This window comes from Rhipicephalus sanguineus, chromosome 2 (assembly GCF_013339695.2).
Source record: "Rhipicephalus sanguineus isolate Rsan-2018 chromosome 2, BIME_Rsan_1.4, whole genome shotgun sequence".
NCBI lineage: Eukaryota > Metazoa > Arthropoda > Arachnida > Ixodida > Ixodidae > Rhipicephalus > Rhipicephalus sanguineus.
Genome location: NC_051177.1, coordinates 65,757,046 through 65,774,303, shown reverse-complemented (window position 1 = coordinate 65,774,303; position 17,258 = coordinate 65,757,046). Strand labels below are relative to the sequence as shown.

The 17,258-nt window shown below is 44.3% G+C and overlaps 1 protein-coding gene across 1 annotated transcript in view; it reads left to right on the top strand.

Annotated features, from left to right (window-relative positions):
- Positions 1–17,258, top strand: part of LOC119381640 (Down syndrome cell adhesion molecule-like protein Dscam2) — a 125,950-nt gene that overhangs the window by 104,755 nt on the left and 3,937 nt on the right. The window contains 13 exon segments of the mRNA XM_049412850.1: positions 706–851; positions 3,454–3,715; positions 4,782–4,943; positions 7,277–7,576; positions 8,043–8,162; positions 8,697–8,870; positions 9,370–9,517; positions 10,306–10,454; positions 12,813–12,944; positions 14,213–14,380; positions 15,135–15,205; positions 15,668–15,917; positions 16,707–16,805. Coding sequence (XP_049268807.1) covers positions 706–851; positions 3,454–3,715; positions 4,782–4,943; positions 7,277–7,576; positions 8,043–8,162; positions 8,697–8,870; positions 9,370–9,517; positions 10,306–10,454; positions 12,813–12,944; positions 14,213–14,380; positions 15,135–15,205; positions 15,668–15,917; positions 16,707–16,805 — 2,181 coding nt within the window.

Genomic DNA, 17,258 nt, shown 5'->3' with positions numbered 1-17,258 from the left:
AGGATGCCTGCATGCTGTAACGACGAAAAATAGTAAAATGCAGTATTAAAAACATAGCTTAGTAAATTATACCTTACTTGCAAAAGCAAAGTAACGCTTCTTTTTCTGGTAAGGCCGGAAAGAACGCACCGAGTCTACACATTATGTAGTACACGCCGGAACTCTAGCAATGTCTGCAGTGTCTGATCTAAGCCTATATGATAGCTGGCCAACATTCAGGGTTACTGCGAATTTGGCAGTTGTCTATTTCTTCATAATGTGAATGCACTGTTAACATCCATAAAAAAGAAAACACCATAGACGCCCACTGCAGATAGCTTCCGCACCTGTAATATATGGGTGTAGGTTTTCCACCAGATAGCCGTGAGAAATGAACAGCCACATCATTTGCGCTAAATGTAGGGTACCGCCCCGCCCAGCGCCTCTAGCTCTCATTACTGCGTTTTCCACCCTGCTTAATGACTGAATACGAATGCTTTTATTTTCTGCGAGACAGTGCGGTGCCTGGTAATCGTTGACAGTCCTATCCCGAGTTTCTTGCTCTTTATTCAGCGAAGCGCTGAAACGCCCCTTGGCCTGCTTATCAATTGGATTGAGTACTCACTAATGACATTAAATATGGAACTAGACATTTGTTCGATGACAGCGATATGAAAAAACGTAAACAACCTTTTTTTTTTTTCAATGCGCGTTTGCTCTGTGTAGCGGAACCACCAGTGCTGGTCTCACACTTCGACGATAACGTTGTGCGACGAGACGAGCCGGTGTCCCTCCGATGCGCCGCCACAGGAACACCGCTGCCCCAGATAACGTGGTCCATTTATGACGTACAAGTGCAGGACTCCAGTCGAGTAAGTATCCTCTCCCTTATTGCTGCAGTGTTTACGGAAGCTTCTTGTCACTTACCCAGAATAAAATGACAGATTTACGACAGAACGGCCCGAGCAAAAAATGGCATTGATCTGTTCCTTATGGGAGGAATGCATAAACGTAAGGGTTTTGATTGAGGTAGTGGATCGTGTTGATGACAAGTAGATTTGTTACATAGAACCATTCAAGCTCGACGTGGAACCATTCTAATGGCCCCTTTTGTTTATGACACGTTATCCCGTCAGAAGATTGGTGCGTTGCCTGGCATGACGCCTGAGCATGTAACGTCATGACAATGAAATAATCAAATAGCCTGTTTCAATAAATGCCCTCATACCTCGTTGTCACAGTCCACAGCGGATGAAACTGTCATAAGCATGACAGAACGTGCAGTATTTATTCTATACTGAAAGGCGTACATTGTCTCGATGCATAGATGCCAAAATTTTGAACAAGTACGCAACATTTGGTCCCAATCGCGGAACACATTCGTGACGCATTCTTCTGCCTGTATACTCACGAGCACTTTGTAAAGCGGGCAAGCTTTGAGTTGTGGTTACGTAGCTATTGAACCTTGTGGGAACGAACTTTACAAGAAGCAGATAGTGATGTAAAACAAACGTTTTCTAAGAGCGACTACTGGTTGCATAACTTATTCGGCAGGAAGGCAGAATCGAGGCAAGTATCAGCTTGATATATTACAAGATTCCGGGGAGTAGTAGATATTACTAAAGAGTTGTCGGAGTAGAGTTTGAGGTTGAGTTTGAGTTTATTCAACCACGTGACAAGTATACGAAAATACACGCGTGCGAGCGTGCGAGCTTCGCTTTTTCCGAACGTTCTTTTGCCGTGTCGTGATTCACCGGGCAGAGGGACACGGCCCAACGTACTGCACCGGCCACCGCTTCCGAAAGATTGGTGCCCTGTAAATCACGAGAGCTCAAGTGAAGGTATGGAAAGCGAGATGTTTGCGTGAGCTCGCATTGTTTACCATTGAAGCGTGGTGTGCAAGTTAGGAAAAGAAACGAAAAACAAAACGAAACAAAAACAAAAGGCATGCGAGGTTGAGCGGAACCAGTCTTTTATTTTCGCAACTGAATGTACCCTCGTTGAATTACAGATATCCTAATACTAAGAATTGGCTGTACTTTTGCATTTGCTTAATATCGAGAATTCGTTGTCACTTGCACGTCTGCGCAATGGCATTGCTTAAAAATCGGGCGTGCGAGAGCCAATTTCTTATACATGAAAGCATCGATTCGAACCCAGAAGCGCGGCCAAGAAAAAGAAGAATTAAATACCGAACAGTATCACGTAGTCGGCTCTCATCACTGAACTCAAATATAGCACACAAACGTGAATTCCACAGATAATTAACGAAGCACTTACAAGGGCAGCCGCCGTCACTGCCCCATACTATGACCTTTCTGTACTTTAAATGTCAGGCTGTTCTCTCGTTTATACTGCGCAATCTGCTTGCTTAACTGTCACGCAGCGTCCTGAAGTAGCTCCTACGTAGTTTCGAAATATCATAACGCTAATTGCGGGCGAGACGGGTATTCATTAGTGCGGGATTGTAGCAGAAATATTGCTTTTCTTTGAAAGTCAGCCAGTATTTAAAGTATGAGTGATGGGTGACGCTTAAATTCGGCAGAACAGCATCTGCTGCCCAAAATATGGTGATTACCCCAAACGTCTCTCCTAATCCAAGTATATGCCCGACTTGCGACCGACAGATACTTGATTTAATGAGCGAAGTTTGGTTATAATAATGACGTCTTGAAATGAGAAGCATGGCGCAGTCTTCCAATATCAAATAAATTTATCGTGCTGTATTAGGAATTTTACGTCAGTTCCGAAAAGCTGGCATGTCTGGCAAACTGTGGAAACCGAAGAACGTCACAAAGTGCGCGAACTTTGTAAGCTTAGTTCATTGAAGAAACAGCGCTTTCGATTGGTCTGACGCATCAAAATACGACGAGTCATGCATTGTCGGTTGTGTTTGAAGCGCCACTGGGAGAGCTGAATTGCTGACTTTGCACGAAGTTCTCCATAAAAGCACATAGCATGCCAATGAGTGAAGTTACCTTAAACCAATGTAGTCTTCATATGTTTTTATCTCTTTTGCGTCACATGCGAACTGAAATAGTAGTAATGGATAAATTAAGAAAAAAAAAACATTATGAACTGCTGTTTATCGAGGACGCCGTCATTCACATATTCTTAAGTATTCTGAGATAATAGAAGCATCTCAGTCTATTCAGATTGAAACGTTGTTTAAACGTTGTTTGTTAAAATACGGTCAAGAAGTATTGGTACACACCAATCAACAAATACGACCGTGAAGCCCTAGGTGGGCCTATGGAATGATTTGGTACTCGAGCTGCTGTATATGAGTAGTTCTCAATTACTAAATCGGCAAGAAAACACATAAGGTCAAAAAAGAGGGCACGAATATAAGCCGGCGCATGAAAAGCTGATACCGCTGAGAACGCCGCGTATGTTTCCTCGGTATATAAATACACGTGAAGGATGGACGTGACAAGACCGCTTTTCGGCTTCGGTGTTGGCGGCGCTTCGCAGGTCCGTGTCGGTGACTACGTGAGCCGTGATGGGTCCGTGATCAGCTTCGTAAATATCACCAGGGTAAGGCCCGAAGATGGCGGCGCCTACCGCTGCGAGGCGTCCAACGAACACGGCTCGGACGCGCACTCCGGTCGCCTGAACGTGCTCGGTCCGCCGGCGGTGCACACAATGCCCAACCGCACCGTTGTGGCGGGAAGGAGGGCGATGCTACATTGCCCCTACTCTGGATTTCCAGTGACGAGAGTAATCTGGCGTAAAGGTGAGTACATGAAACTGCGCAAAAGGTAGAACGCTATAGGAAATGTGATAGAAATATAAATGGGGGTCTAATACTCTTGTGACCACGGTCATTATTCTGAGGCGATCACATTCGCAAACAAGGCCGCTTTGAGTGACATAGAATAACGCTTGTTCAATGAGTGAATCGATTGCAAGCCCGCCTTTTCTGAACCAGCCAGTCAGCGCGCAACGAAAGCGATGTACCGATTTCGGCCCGACGTGATCGGCCCGACGTGATCATTAGCGTCGTTCGATGAAACCGCCAGGAGTGACGATGCACATAGAATGTGAGTTATATATTCAATGAACGAGCAAGTAGCAATGGTACGCGCGGTGTGCAATAAAAGAAAGGAAATGACGTATGCTGCGTATGCAGTGCTAGTAGCGGTGCAAGGAAAATTGTTGAAGAGGACTCCACATTTGGCCAAAGTATCAGAACACCTAGTCGGCCTAATATAAGGGGCTTTTATTTCATCCTAACAGGAGTACATTACATCCGAGCTTAATGCTGAATCCTTCTAAACACAAGATAAAGCATAGCCCAGTGATACCGCAAAAAGACAAAAATGAACGGAAGTTTTCTTTTCATCGTTTGCATGGTCTACTGCTTGTTTTTACGTGCCATATTTCTAACCACCTTCTCCATTTCAGTGCAGCGGTTAAAAGGGTCGAGGTAAAAAAAGCGCTACTTGACATTGGCGCGATATACATTATGGCTACCTTATAAATTCACACTGCGATGACGCCTTCACTATCCTAGCGTCCCTGGGTTCATCGCCATTTACAAGCAAACAGGTATACTCAGGCTACACGTGAGCTGGTTAGCTTACGGTGGCCACTGCCGAAGTTATGTCATTCCGATAGCAAACGTAACCCAACATAAGATATTAGCAGCGAGATTATGACGATAGACAATCTTCTACCTCGAAACGCATCCAGTGTACGGGAGAGCATTCTGCGTGATTCCCTGTCTGCTTTTCTTAACGTGCATATTGTAGTACATCGTTCGCGGGAGAAGCAGTTTTCCGTCTTGTGTAATACCGCAGACGGCAAAAGCTTGCCCAGCAGCAAACGCGTGATGCCATATCAGAACGGATCCCTCATTCTGGAGACGGTGAGCCGCAAGGACGACGAGGGCCACTACTCCTGCACCGTGCGAAACGAACACGGCAGCGAAGCCCGGAACCACCTCTACCTTAGGGTTCTCGGTGAGTATGCACGTCGCATTCATTTCAATCGATTCACCTTCAAGCATCTAGGTTCAGGAGTACGCCGCTCATTACGCGTGACACTGCATAAATTCGCTTTTCCAAATATTTAAGCTCTGTCTCCCCTCCCCTCCCCCCCCAACTCCCCCGTGAAAATGAAATACAATAAACACAAGTGCTCAATCGCGCAGTCACTTACCGTAATTAGCATCACACGTATTTGGTGCTAGAAGAGGGCTTGTCTTCAGACAAGTCGACTCGTCGAAAAGTTGCCTGCAGCGATATTTTCTATTCAGTGATTCCTCCTCACTTCACAGCATCATCTCCTCTAGATGTCTTTTACATTTGTCGCTTATGTTAGACAGACTTGCTAATTTTGTCGTTTGATAAATACGAATGTCAAGCGCGGGTCGCATTATTGTGGCTTATAATATGTGGTGTTTAATTCTCTTCATTTTAGTGTTTCCTCTGCCAGAACCAGTGCTTCCATAAAATGTTTGTGGACAATTTGTGCGCGTAAGGAAAAAGTTGAAACTTTGAACTATGGTTAGTTGCTTCGGATTGCATGTCATGTACCCTATGTGAAATGGGTCCTTGATGGAAGAGAATATCGCGGCTGAAGGATTGTCCTGGAACAGGCACAGGTGTCATCATCTTATTGCTAAATATAAAGCGGGGGGATTACGCAGTTTTATAAAATCAAAGTGAAGGCGTATAGAAGACAATCCTCTCGCTAAACATATAAGTAGTAAGTAGCCCAATTGCAAACAATGCTTACGAAGGAGAAAGCTTCGGGAATTCAGCCTAAAGTGTCTTCCTCTTACGAGAGCATGTCTTCTTAGACAAATTATACAGTCGATTCCGGAAGAATTTGAGAGTCCTAAGTATTGAACGCACACGTTATCTACGGTGCAATCACTGTTTATCTAAGAGATGATACAAGCCTCACAACGTCTACCTGTTTTCTTGCCTGAGTTATCTTGTTCTGTTCCTTGCGCTAGGTCCCACTGATGTGGGTGTGCGTACGTGTATGTGGGCGTGTGCGTGTACGTGTGCTTGCGTCTGTTTTGTTTGACCGCAACAGCACGCAAAATGACATGTGCGAGCGCCAAGCGCACGCGATGAGTAGTGTGAGCACCAAGGAGAATTAAAAAAAAAAGCCCAGTTCTTTTTAAACGTTTACTCCTTGGTGAGCACCTTGTGTATTGCTCTGCCCCTTGTCAGCCATATCGTTTGCGTTACTGTCTTCAAACATTTCCTGAACCAATAGCTCAATTCAGAACACCAGTACAACATGTTGTACCCTCCGCCGCACGAAACATTCCTCCTTTCTGCTTTTTTTTAACACGAAAGTGTTTCGTGCCGGGGTCCACCAAGACTTCAGCGACGTATTTCCGTCATGGAAATGACGTCGAAAAAGTTTACACGATGAGATGGCAAAGAAAACCAAGTTCCGTCAACGGGCAGTTGAACCCACGACCGCTCGGTCCGCAACAACACATGCCGGGCACGCTATCCACTGCGCCACGGTCACAGACTCTAGATGCTTTACAAACGCGCCTTTTATATCTAGCCACTCTCCCGGTCGGCGGGGTAGTGTTGCCCTCTGGCAGCGGCAGATTAAAGTAATTCGTCATTACTGTGGCCTCCGCGATTAGCACCTGCAACGCGTTACACGTCCGTCCCATTCGTCGCATTTTAAATAGAAGTTCAATTTTGTCAATGCCTTAACAAACCGCGAGGTGGCGACCTTAGTCCAAGCGTCGTAAAAGCGTCGGCCTCGCTCATAGCATCACGCTAATCACAACTAAAAATAGCTCTGCGACGCGCGCCTGCCTCGTTCCCCGCTCACGCGCTCGCCCCGACAAAAACCGCGGCCGGGCTACCGGGGCTGGCACGACGCGCTTAGCGTTTTCCTCTAGTCCGGCAGTGGTGTTCAATCACATTTTAACAGGCCGCGGATGGCGACCAAGTTCTGCGTCCAATATGTGAAGCTCTTCTGGCTATCACACCTCGTTCTCTGATTACGCTTTCACCGTTAACTACTACAGCTACCACAAGGGTTTGTTTAATTATTTAACATGGACGTTAGTAGATTGGGATGGAGATGTACCACCAATCATCAAAGTGGGTACATCCACTGTTAAACGGTGCTATAGCTGCCAGACATCGATATACATTGTGCAAACTCTCTTATATCAATGTACAGTAAACATTCAGTTTCTTCTGTAAGGGCACGCTTTACTTTCGTGTTATTCCGATTCCTATGAGTGGAGGGATCGACCTTTTTTTTTCCCTTTTCTTCCTCTCCCGACGCATGAAATTTCCTACAGTTCCACCGTCGATCACGCCCTTCTCCTTTCCGGAGAAACCTCAGCTGGGTTCCCGCGCCAGCGTTACATGCAGCGTTCCCGACGGCGACCCACCCATACGTCTGTCGTGGCTTCGCGACGGCGTGCCTTTGGACTCGTCCCCGTCTACCGGAAGGGAAGGCGTCTCCTTCGGTCACGTGGACGACTTCATCTCCACACTTGTGTTCAAATCCCTACGCGAAGAGCACACGGCCGTGTACACCTGCCTGGCGGCGAACGAAGCCGCCGCAGTAAACTACTCTGCGCCGCTTGTCGTATACGGTGAGAGTAAACCGGACAGCGCCTTTTAGGTAACGCTTAAATAATACAAAACAATGTACCACTCAAAGTAGTGCATGCAACAACAGTAATTCAAACGCCTTGATGCGACTAACATTTTGCAAATGATCGTCTATATTAGTGTACCCGTAAAAAGGAAAAAAAAACAATGTCTTCACAAATTTTCAGTTGAAGGGATTTATTCACGTAATATATAACGCGCAGAATACCTATATACATTTGTATTTATTTATTCGCGTACGGAATATTCGTAAACTGATGTTTGTGTTCAATAGACTACTGCTAAACAAGGAAAACTTTGAGACTGCCAAGCCTACTGACGTTAAATGCCGCTATAACCACTGGCAATTACGCTTCACACTTCTTTGAAATATCGATAGACTTTTTAACAAATCATACAGTACTAAATTAATGTTTTATCTCTCGATACTCGCTCGTTCTGTGGCAGCACCACCAAGATGGCGACTGGAGCCCGCGGACACGACTGTGACAACCGGTGAGCGAGTGATCCTGGACTGCCAGGCCGACGGTACCCCGGAACCCAGGGTTCGTTGGAAGAAGTCGGCAGGTTTGAAGGTTTCCCTCTCGCACCACTCTTTTGCCACTCGGCTGCCTAGAGAGCGTTTCATGGCTGGTTCTGAAGTAACAAGTCCGAGTTAACGATTACCTTTAGCAAACGCTCCGGCCTAATTTGCTGTTGATTACATCTTTCACAGGCTTTAACACACCTGGTAGTCCGTCCTATTCATCACTCGTCTACTAAGTACATAAACGTGTGCTGAAGAGCCACACTTCGTGTATAGCTCTCTTTTTTTTTCCTTCTTATTGGCAGAGTGAGTATCAGCATCGTGTTATGCCGCTAAGACAAATTTCCTAATCATCGCTCATGAACGTTACAACTTCACTTTAAGATCGTTCCATCATTGAACACGGTTTATTACAGCAGGAACAGCAAAATAGGCAGTTTGAGTACATCTGTACAAACGCGAATGAACGAACTACGAACTACTTTAGTATTGTTCTAATGATGCCTATTTTCTGAAGCTTGACGTCTTTATCTGCGTTTCACGTGGCATATGCGCACTGTCCTTGCCTTTTGCAGGACCTCAGAGCACAGAATTCCGCACCGTTATCAGCAGCTCTCGCATGCAAGCACTGGTGAACGGATCCCTTGTGATACAAGAAGTGGAGACCTCGGATGCAGGCGGCTATATGTGCGAAGCCTCGAACGGCGTTGGCCTGCCCCTCTACACGGTCGTGCAGGTTAACGTACATGGTAAGCATTCCGGTAAAATAATTAACAAACAATAATGTTATTAAAGTCCGTTTAAGTAGGCTGGCGGTCTGTAATGTAAAGAAAAAGCCTATATGAGCCATCATTGGAAATAAAGGGCTTTTCATGAGAAAAATCGAGGTATCTAAGGAGCATAGTATTACCATCAGGATGGCTGTCGCTTTAATTGGATACGCTATCGTAAGTAACTTGTATCCCGAGAGTAGTTCGCCAATAAAAAATGAATATATTCATAATGTAAGTAATTCCAATGATCATACGACTCCTTGTACGGCTGTGCCTTACGGCATGGTAACTTAAAGGATGCCTTAGCCAGTTTTCTTCAAAGATTTGCACAGAAAAGCAATGGGCAAGGGGAACACCGTTTCCACTCTCAGCTTTTTCTTAGTTTGTATGTTTAGAAGTCTTTGCTTTAATTCAATGAAGCACCTAGGTTGCTGTTCACTTATTTTTGCTTTCCTTTTTTTTGATCTGCCTGCAGCCCCAGCCAAAGTAAGGCAACGTTTCATGTCCCACATGGCTGGACGAGGACAAGTGGTGAAGCTGCGCTGCGAAGCCACGGGAGATGAGCCCATCAGCTTTTTTTGGTCAAAGGACAACAAACCGATCAAGGCCTTCTCCAATCCCAGGTACGAACACGAATATGTCACCGTACTGTTGGGCTTACTTCACTGGTTACCTTAAAGCAGTTTTAGTTTTCTGTTTGCCTATTGCCAAGACATATGCGATACAGTGACATTAGAATCTGCCATGTATTATTTAGCACCTGCGTTCTTACGAAATAAAGCGCGAACTTGAGGCAACGCAAGGGAGTTTGTTTTACCGTTTATGCGTGCAAAGGAACTACGCATGCACAACCTGAGCGCCTTTTCTCCCATTAGGATTGGTGACTATGCTTCCAGAGAAGTTTGAATTAAATATTTTGGTGAATAACTTCGAACAGAACATTCTTAATTATGTCAACTCATAATCATATGCCTTGGCTCATTTAATTAGCATTTTGAAAGTTACATAAGTGACCAAACTATGCAATCAAGTTTTTATATTGAAGCCAGTACTGGCTTAATGTACGTGCAGTACTAATGAGTCTCGTTTCATAATTCAGTCACTAACCCTAGAGAGCTGAAATAACATGACACTCCCATGGGGTACGTCGTCGCATGCAGCCTACTCGTAGAGCTCGGTCGAAGCCCATTCAGCCCGCTCTAAACACGCCGGCTGCTCTCTATTGGCTTTCGTAAGGTGTCATTCTCTAAGTGATTTGAAAAGATCAAAAGTTGGGGGCGCGGTCATCGCTCGCGAGGCGACGTTATCGCGTACTCGCCCCCTGACCACGTCCACGTTCGGCCATCGTCCATCTATACATTGGAAGCACGGGTGTACGATGGCGTGCCCAATCGGGTTGTCCCGGCTGCAGGTACACTATCAAAGACCACTCCCGCGAGGAGTCTCCCTGGTCCGAGCTGATGATACTGCTCGCCGAGAAGAACGACACAGGCACCGTCAAATGCGAGGTGTCAAACGCCTACGGACACGACGAGCAGGTGACCCACCTCTCCATACAAGGTAGGCCTCATCATAATATCGTTTCTTTTCCACGTGCGGAGTTGCTATTCTTTTTCTTTTCTGCGCAATAAATTATGCCCACCTTAGTTGTAAGAATAGAGGCTGGTCTTCCTGACCTGTCAGCGACGTGTAAGTGAAGAAACATCTTCACTGCAACATTTACCTCGTCTGCGACAGTGAACTAAGAGGAGTGCGCGCTTTCCTTCAACAAAATAGTGTGCTCCAGTAACGTTTCTCTAAAAATGCTACTATACGCAGCAACAGAGGAAGGCTCTTCACTGTAGTGCTCTTGAGCATATAGACACTTATAGGGCATGATTGCAAAATTAGAGCTCAAACCCTAATGAGCTTTGAGAGAGCATTGTCTACGTGACTGAAAAGCTTACGCTGCCTTTCGCATAATAAAGTGACAAGCATGATTGACAAAACTGCAGCCAAAAAGTAGTTTGGAGCCGAGGTGAGGTCAGGACGGCCGCGCCTCCACTGCACACTTTTTTAGGAGGTTAGAGTTCGCCGTTCCTGCCTATCCAGATAGTTGCGTGCCACGACGTGAAGAAACTGTATATCGATCGGTCTCCATTTAGTCCTACCGCTCTTCACCTCCTCTGATCCTCGCCTTTCCTGCCGTGGTTCACGTGGTCTCCGGGTTTCCACTGCGTTCCGGTTCTTCGTCTCCGCTCTTCGTCAGAGTCTCTCACGAATGGCACGTGCATAATGGCGCGCGTTGTCTGTCGCAAGGTGCTTGAAAAACTACGCCTGGTGGAGACAGCAAGACTAAGACCAGGAATACGCTTACATATTTTCAGCTTAGCATTTCGAAAAGCAAAGTGCTGCTAGTGACAATTTTTAAGGAACAGCGACAATTGTAGGCAGCCCTGCGGGAGACCTTTCTGCTGCATTACGTGCATTGTGTACTTCTTTATTGACTATTTATATATTTCTTTACCGTGGGTTATCTTTTGTTATTTATTTTACCATTGGATAGAATTTTCCCCTTTTTTGCTGTGAACTTTAATACTGCTCACTCATCCACATCAGGAGTCACCACCGCTATCGCAAAAGCCATCTGTTGCTAAACTTGCTCACTGTTAATTTCGTTGCCAGAATCCCATATAAGGCTTCACTTTATGAATAATTTCTTTCTTGTAAAGCAGAAAAACTCCGTTATACCTTATACCAGTAGACAGAAGGTTGTAGGCGTATGTGCTGGAATACTGCATTTTTACCGATTTAGCAACACACGTAGACCCTGACTACATTACAGAAGTGTTCACGTTTACAGACCGTACGTAGGAGCTCCGCATCAACAAAATGCATATATTTTTCTCGTGCAAGATAATCATGCATCGCAGCATAACTTTATGATAAAGTGAAGTGTAGACTTGAAGGCCCGTTTGGTGCAGTTCCTGAAAAGGCGACTTCTAAAGCGAATTGTTTGTGAGCCGTCGTTCATAGCATTCAGGTCAGTCACTTGTAAACTTGAAGCCTCTAAGCAGAAATTCGCGGGTAGTCTTTCTCCCAGGGTACATCCAGAATAAATGGCGGGTGTCCGCGACAGACACGTAGTTGCGGCAGTTTGGACACAGTGCATTTCAAATGTAGCTCCGCCGCTGTTCAGGTGATAAATGGTGCAAGGGGCGGCCCCACCAGACGTCAAGAGAGTGTGTCCCTGTATACACATGAGGAGCACTTTGGGGTATAGGAAGAACACGCCTGAGGGCTGTGCACCACCGGAGGACAAGTTTTTGAGTACTTGATTCAAATAAGCAACCAGCTATAGTTAACGGTTAGTTGCGCATTTTTCGAGTAGAGTAAGAATGTGATTGGTTAGTATTCGAAGATACGTGACAATGCTATGCAGGATAAGCGGGTAACGGTGCTGACGAGAGAGATTGAATGATATCGGCAGAAGCTCGAAGAGAACGTTGCTAAACGCCGAAAACAGCGAACTCTCTTTTCCACTATTTGAAGACGACATGCGAGGCTTGTTTTCCTCTGCATGCATTTTATCTGTAGGTGCATTGATTTGTGAAGTGTACCAGCTGCGATGCGTAGGAGGAGGAAGGCGCGGAGATGCATTTAAAGGCCTAGTCAAGGGGAGAAGGGCAAATATTACGGCCGAGTAGCTCGTTACTATGCAAGGCGAGCGGAATCTAATAATTATTTCTCACATTAAATTGAAAAGTTTGGGATGTACTGCCGTGTCACCTTTTCCTGGACGCATTTATATGTGTTGTAATTTTTTTATTTTATTGCGCAGCCCTACGATTTTTTATGCGTAATAAGAAAAGAAATTTCAGCACATGCATATGCTGTAGACTTGTGAACCAAGCTGTCATGTTTGTATTTTCCTCCAAGACAGGCCCGATGAGCCCCCCCGACCGGAAGCGCTGAACGTGCTCAGCCGGTCTGTGACTATCTTGTGGAAAAGTCCTAATGACGGGAACTCGCCCATCACCAAGTACATCGTGCAGTACAAGAGGAGCATTGGTGCGTCCTTATTATTATTATTATTATTATTATTATTATTATTATTGTTGTTGTTATTATTATTATTATTATTATTATTATTATTATTATTATTATTATTATTATTATTATTATTATTATTATTATTATTATTATTATTATTATCACTTTGCCAGAACTATGGCGTTGGAGCTATGAACATCATTAACTCTTGGAACCATTTTTGGACAACTCGATCCTTTGGGTTTTTTTTTAAATAAAGAGCATGTTCTTGTTGAATGCTTGACGTGTGCCTGTGTACTATGCCTCAATTTCGTTGGAAGATTCGCCATAAGTTCGGCGTCAGAACATGAAACATGTCCTTACGATGAAAATGAATGATACTGACTTAACAGTTAACGAGAGCAGCTTATCAGCTAGGAGAGATATTAAAAGAATGAAGTCTAAATGACTTTAGGCAGCGGGAAAAAGATTTTGCGATTTCTGCCATTTCGTTTTAAACATCGGAGCGACGCAATATAAAAGAGAGCGAAAGCGAAAGTTTTTTTTTTTTTGTTCCATCGAATGCTATGTCTCAATTTAAAATGGGTTGCGAGAAATTTGCAAGTAAATGGACCCGCGCAGGGAAGTGATGAGGCGGAATAAAGAAATGCAATGAGCTGTCAAGTGGCTGTACTTCTCTTTGTGACTGTTCGCAAGAAAAAAGAATGCCGTCCTTTACTCGTGGGGCATTTCTTGTGGTAGGGGAACAACCAGTGCAAAATGACTAAGGCGGTGACACGTAGTGACAGGACGTGCTTTCGTCCTTGTTTCCTGCGGGTGCTTTCCTCTCAACTTGAATAATCGATATAAATCAGAATAGTGTTAGACGTATTTCTCTAATGATTTTTCTTGCGAGGTCTAATTGAGAATTCCAAAGTATATACACTTGCACAATTGTTTGTCTTTCTCATATATTGATTTCTTTTGTAGCACTACTTTTGTACGGCCGGAAACATAGCACGAAGTTCGGTACACTCTTTCGGGTCACTCGTTGTTCCGTTTTGTTCAGTTAGAGACATAAAACACCGCGCTTCATCGCCACTCGTTCGCGCAATTTGCTCTTTTCAATGTTACGAAGACTCCGAAAAGATTATACAGTATTTCGGAACATTTGACATCACTTGAGTACTCTTGCATACAGTACTTCTTTAATCACAAATTGGCTCTAGGTAAAAGAGCGTAACAACAAGCACTAGCGTCAACGCGACGCGCTGTATATGGTTCGTGCTCGTTATTTATTGCCACAGAGTCATGGGAGAAGCAACTCAGCGAAATGGTTGCCGAGGCAGACCAGAGCCAGGTGACTGTGCAAGATCTGCATCCACTCACCGAATACAACTTTCGAGTACTCGCTGAGAACGTCATCGGTATCGGGCCACCAAGTGAGGCGTTGACCGTCATCACCGATGGAGAAGGTGAGCGCCTGCGCAGGTTACATCCGCTGTTGGAGCGCCTAGTGACATCCGTGTTATCACTTTAGGTGGTTCAGTGGAGCGCTTTTATGACGTACAACACAAATACAGCACTAACCTCTGGAAGGTCAATTTAGCTTTCAGGCGTATTCCTTCCCTGCTATATTTACGTAGTTGTTATAAAGCAGGCACGTCAGGTCGTGGAAGTTACAGTATTATACTGGTGAACGACAGGAACGCCACCTTACATGTATACCAAGTCATGGACTACATTGCCACTTCATAGTTAGAAATATAACAATGCGTCAAAATAGTGTGATAAGTGTTGAAAATACAAAGAAATAGACAGTCATTGGCAGAATGAGAGTGGTTCAAGAAAGCAAGGACTTCAGCGAAGCAGAAGCACGGAACGTCGAAAGGTCTGAGAACTATTTGCAGAAGAAAAAAAATAGAGTTTCTATTAGCCAGGGGTAAATCTAATTCAGTGTTAACGTGAATAATTATGGGCGCTAAATAAGCTGGTGCGCGAGTAGGATGCACAGAGTGCTACTCTAAGGACAAAAAGATAATAAAAGGAAGATTCTTGCCATTAGTTTCTAAAAATCTAAATAGTGTGGATGTTCACGTACACTGTCGTGGTCTGTATATCCTCTGTTTTTTTACTGTTTCATCTACACTTCTCCGATATTTACTTGTATTCTCGTATTAACTCTGAATAAAAAAAAAAGCCTCTTCGGTGTTCCTTTCTATCTTGCAGTACCTGCAACTCCTCCACAAAGCGTGAAGGTGACCGCAGTCAGCTCAAGAAAAGTAGAAGTTTCATGGAAGGTGAGGTACTAGGAGTGCTAAATGTAACGCGGGACCATTGAGAATAATTTATTGCAGGGACAGGGAGCTTCCCTTCAAGAATAACGTAGTTGCTTGTTGCTTCACAAGTATCCAGTATTGTAAAGCTCTCCAATGTCAAAATACCGGGTGTATTCGCGAGGACATCTCCACAAATATGAGAATATACATTATAAGAAATAATTCGCTTGCTTTGGTGTAACTGCGCATTTCGCGGCAATCCGTATTGACTGTTTCGATGTTTGTCGAAAGTGCGGAAATTCAATGTGCTACCCTAGTGATTTTGTTGAAACTACGTTGTCTGTAGAATTAATCAAATGCACTAACACGCGTGACAGGCAATATACTGATCAGGAAAGCAGCAAGTGTGCAATTAATGAATTCCTTCTTTTGAATCCCGCACGCTTCGTTCTTCTTTTCAATCTGCGAATCAACGTGCCACAGCCGCCGCCAGTGCACCTGCAGTATGGTGAAATCCAAGGATATTATGTGGGCTACCGTGTGCACGGTTCCACCGAGCCGTACGTCTTCAAGACTGTCACAGGATCTTCATCTTCGCCTGGCAACCCGTTCACGCGATGTGTTGTGGATAACCTACAGCGGGCCACTGCCTACGCCGTGGTGGTGCAAGCCTACAACGACAAAGGAGCGGGTCCTCTCTCCGACGAGATCATGGTGCAGACGCACGAGCAAGGTTAGTGTATCTTCTTTAAGGGGATGAAGAGACGCATTTATTGTGCTTTAGTAACTCCTGTATTTTAGGCGCACGCTTATTTACTTTCAAATGCACACTGTATATTGTTCCGACACACATTTCACGCAATATTTTCAATTAACTTTGGTCCTGTTCGGAATTATCTTCTAAATGGTTGCGTAATACAGTCAGCCGAGCTACGCAAAGCACTGCCTGCAGAACTGCATGGCAGTAGTTTAGACGTATTTTTATCGGTAATATTTCGATGTATTTGGTGAAATACATGCCTTACGCAATATTCTCACCCCGCGTTCATTCTGTAGGTGACTGTGTGTCCTATGGTTGTGCAAGTAATATTTGCTGTAACAGCCGATAAATGGAATCGACGAAAGCGCGGTAACGCTGTTTCATAAGATTAAATAAATATTTTACCAGAGCTAATCGATATAGTTAGCTAAACAAGGTAAACGAAGACACAACATAAACGACTTATGGCTTGTCATATATTTTCTTCTTCGATGAAATATAATACAGATATATAAAGAAGCACATAATTTGAGTTTTTTTTTTGTTTTTAATGTACAATTCCTGTTTAAAAATTACCATTTATAAAACGACACATTTCAAAGTGCTGCTGCTGATGACCGATTAAGTACTGTCACAGCGTTAGTGCTTGTAGATTTACGGAATCACGGCTGGTGTCTCACAATCCTTAAAATATCTAAAAGACCTATTCGTGCAACTTCTTCTTATTGCTAAAAGAGCGGTAAACATGATCGTTTTATACAGATCCACCCCCACCGCCCCTTGTGACCGTGACGTCTAGATCGAAAGATTCAATCGAACTTTCCTGGACGCCACAAGACGAGGGAAAAGAAGTCGTCGAAGGTTAGTCTGGCTAACTCGCTTGATGAACATCGCACCTAATGCATTACAGTAAAATCACGAGTTATTGGAACTCGACAAGTTAGGAAAAAATTGAGTTTAAGAGGTTTGCATTTATATCCTTCAGACACAAGATTCGGGTTTTTTTCAGCGTGTAATGATGTGCTCATTTGAATATTAGTTCAGCCTGAATCGTTCGCTGCACCGCAGAGCTTCATGTAGCCAAACTTCAAACAAAATTTGTTTGGTTTAATGTATCGTCACAAATGTTCAAATTCTATTAAAAGGCGCGCAAAAGACTCAGTAAGTGAAGCAATGAAGGCAAATAAACAATATATATGCATGGCAGAAGTTGAGCTTGGCATGTTGTATACTTAATTATACAGCTCTCACGTGCTGAATTTCCGTGTTTCATTTATTTAGCATAAGAGGGCAACCTATTAGTGCATTCAACGA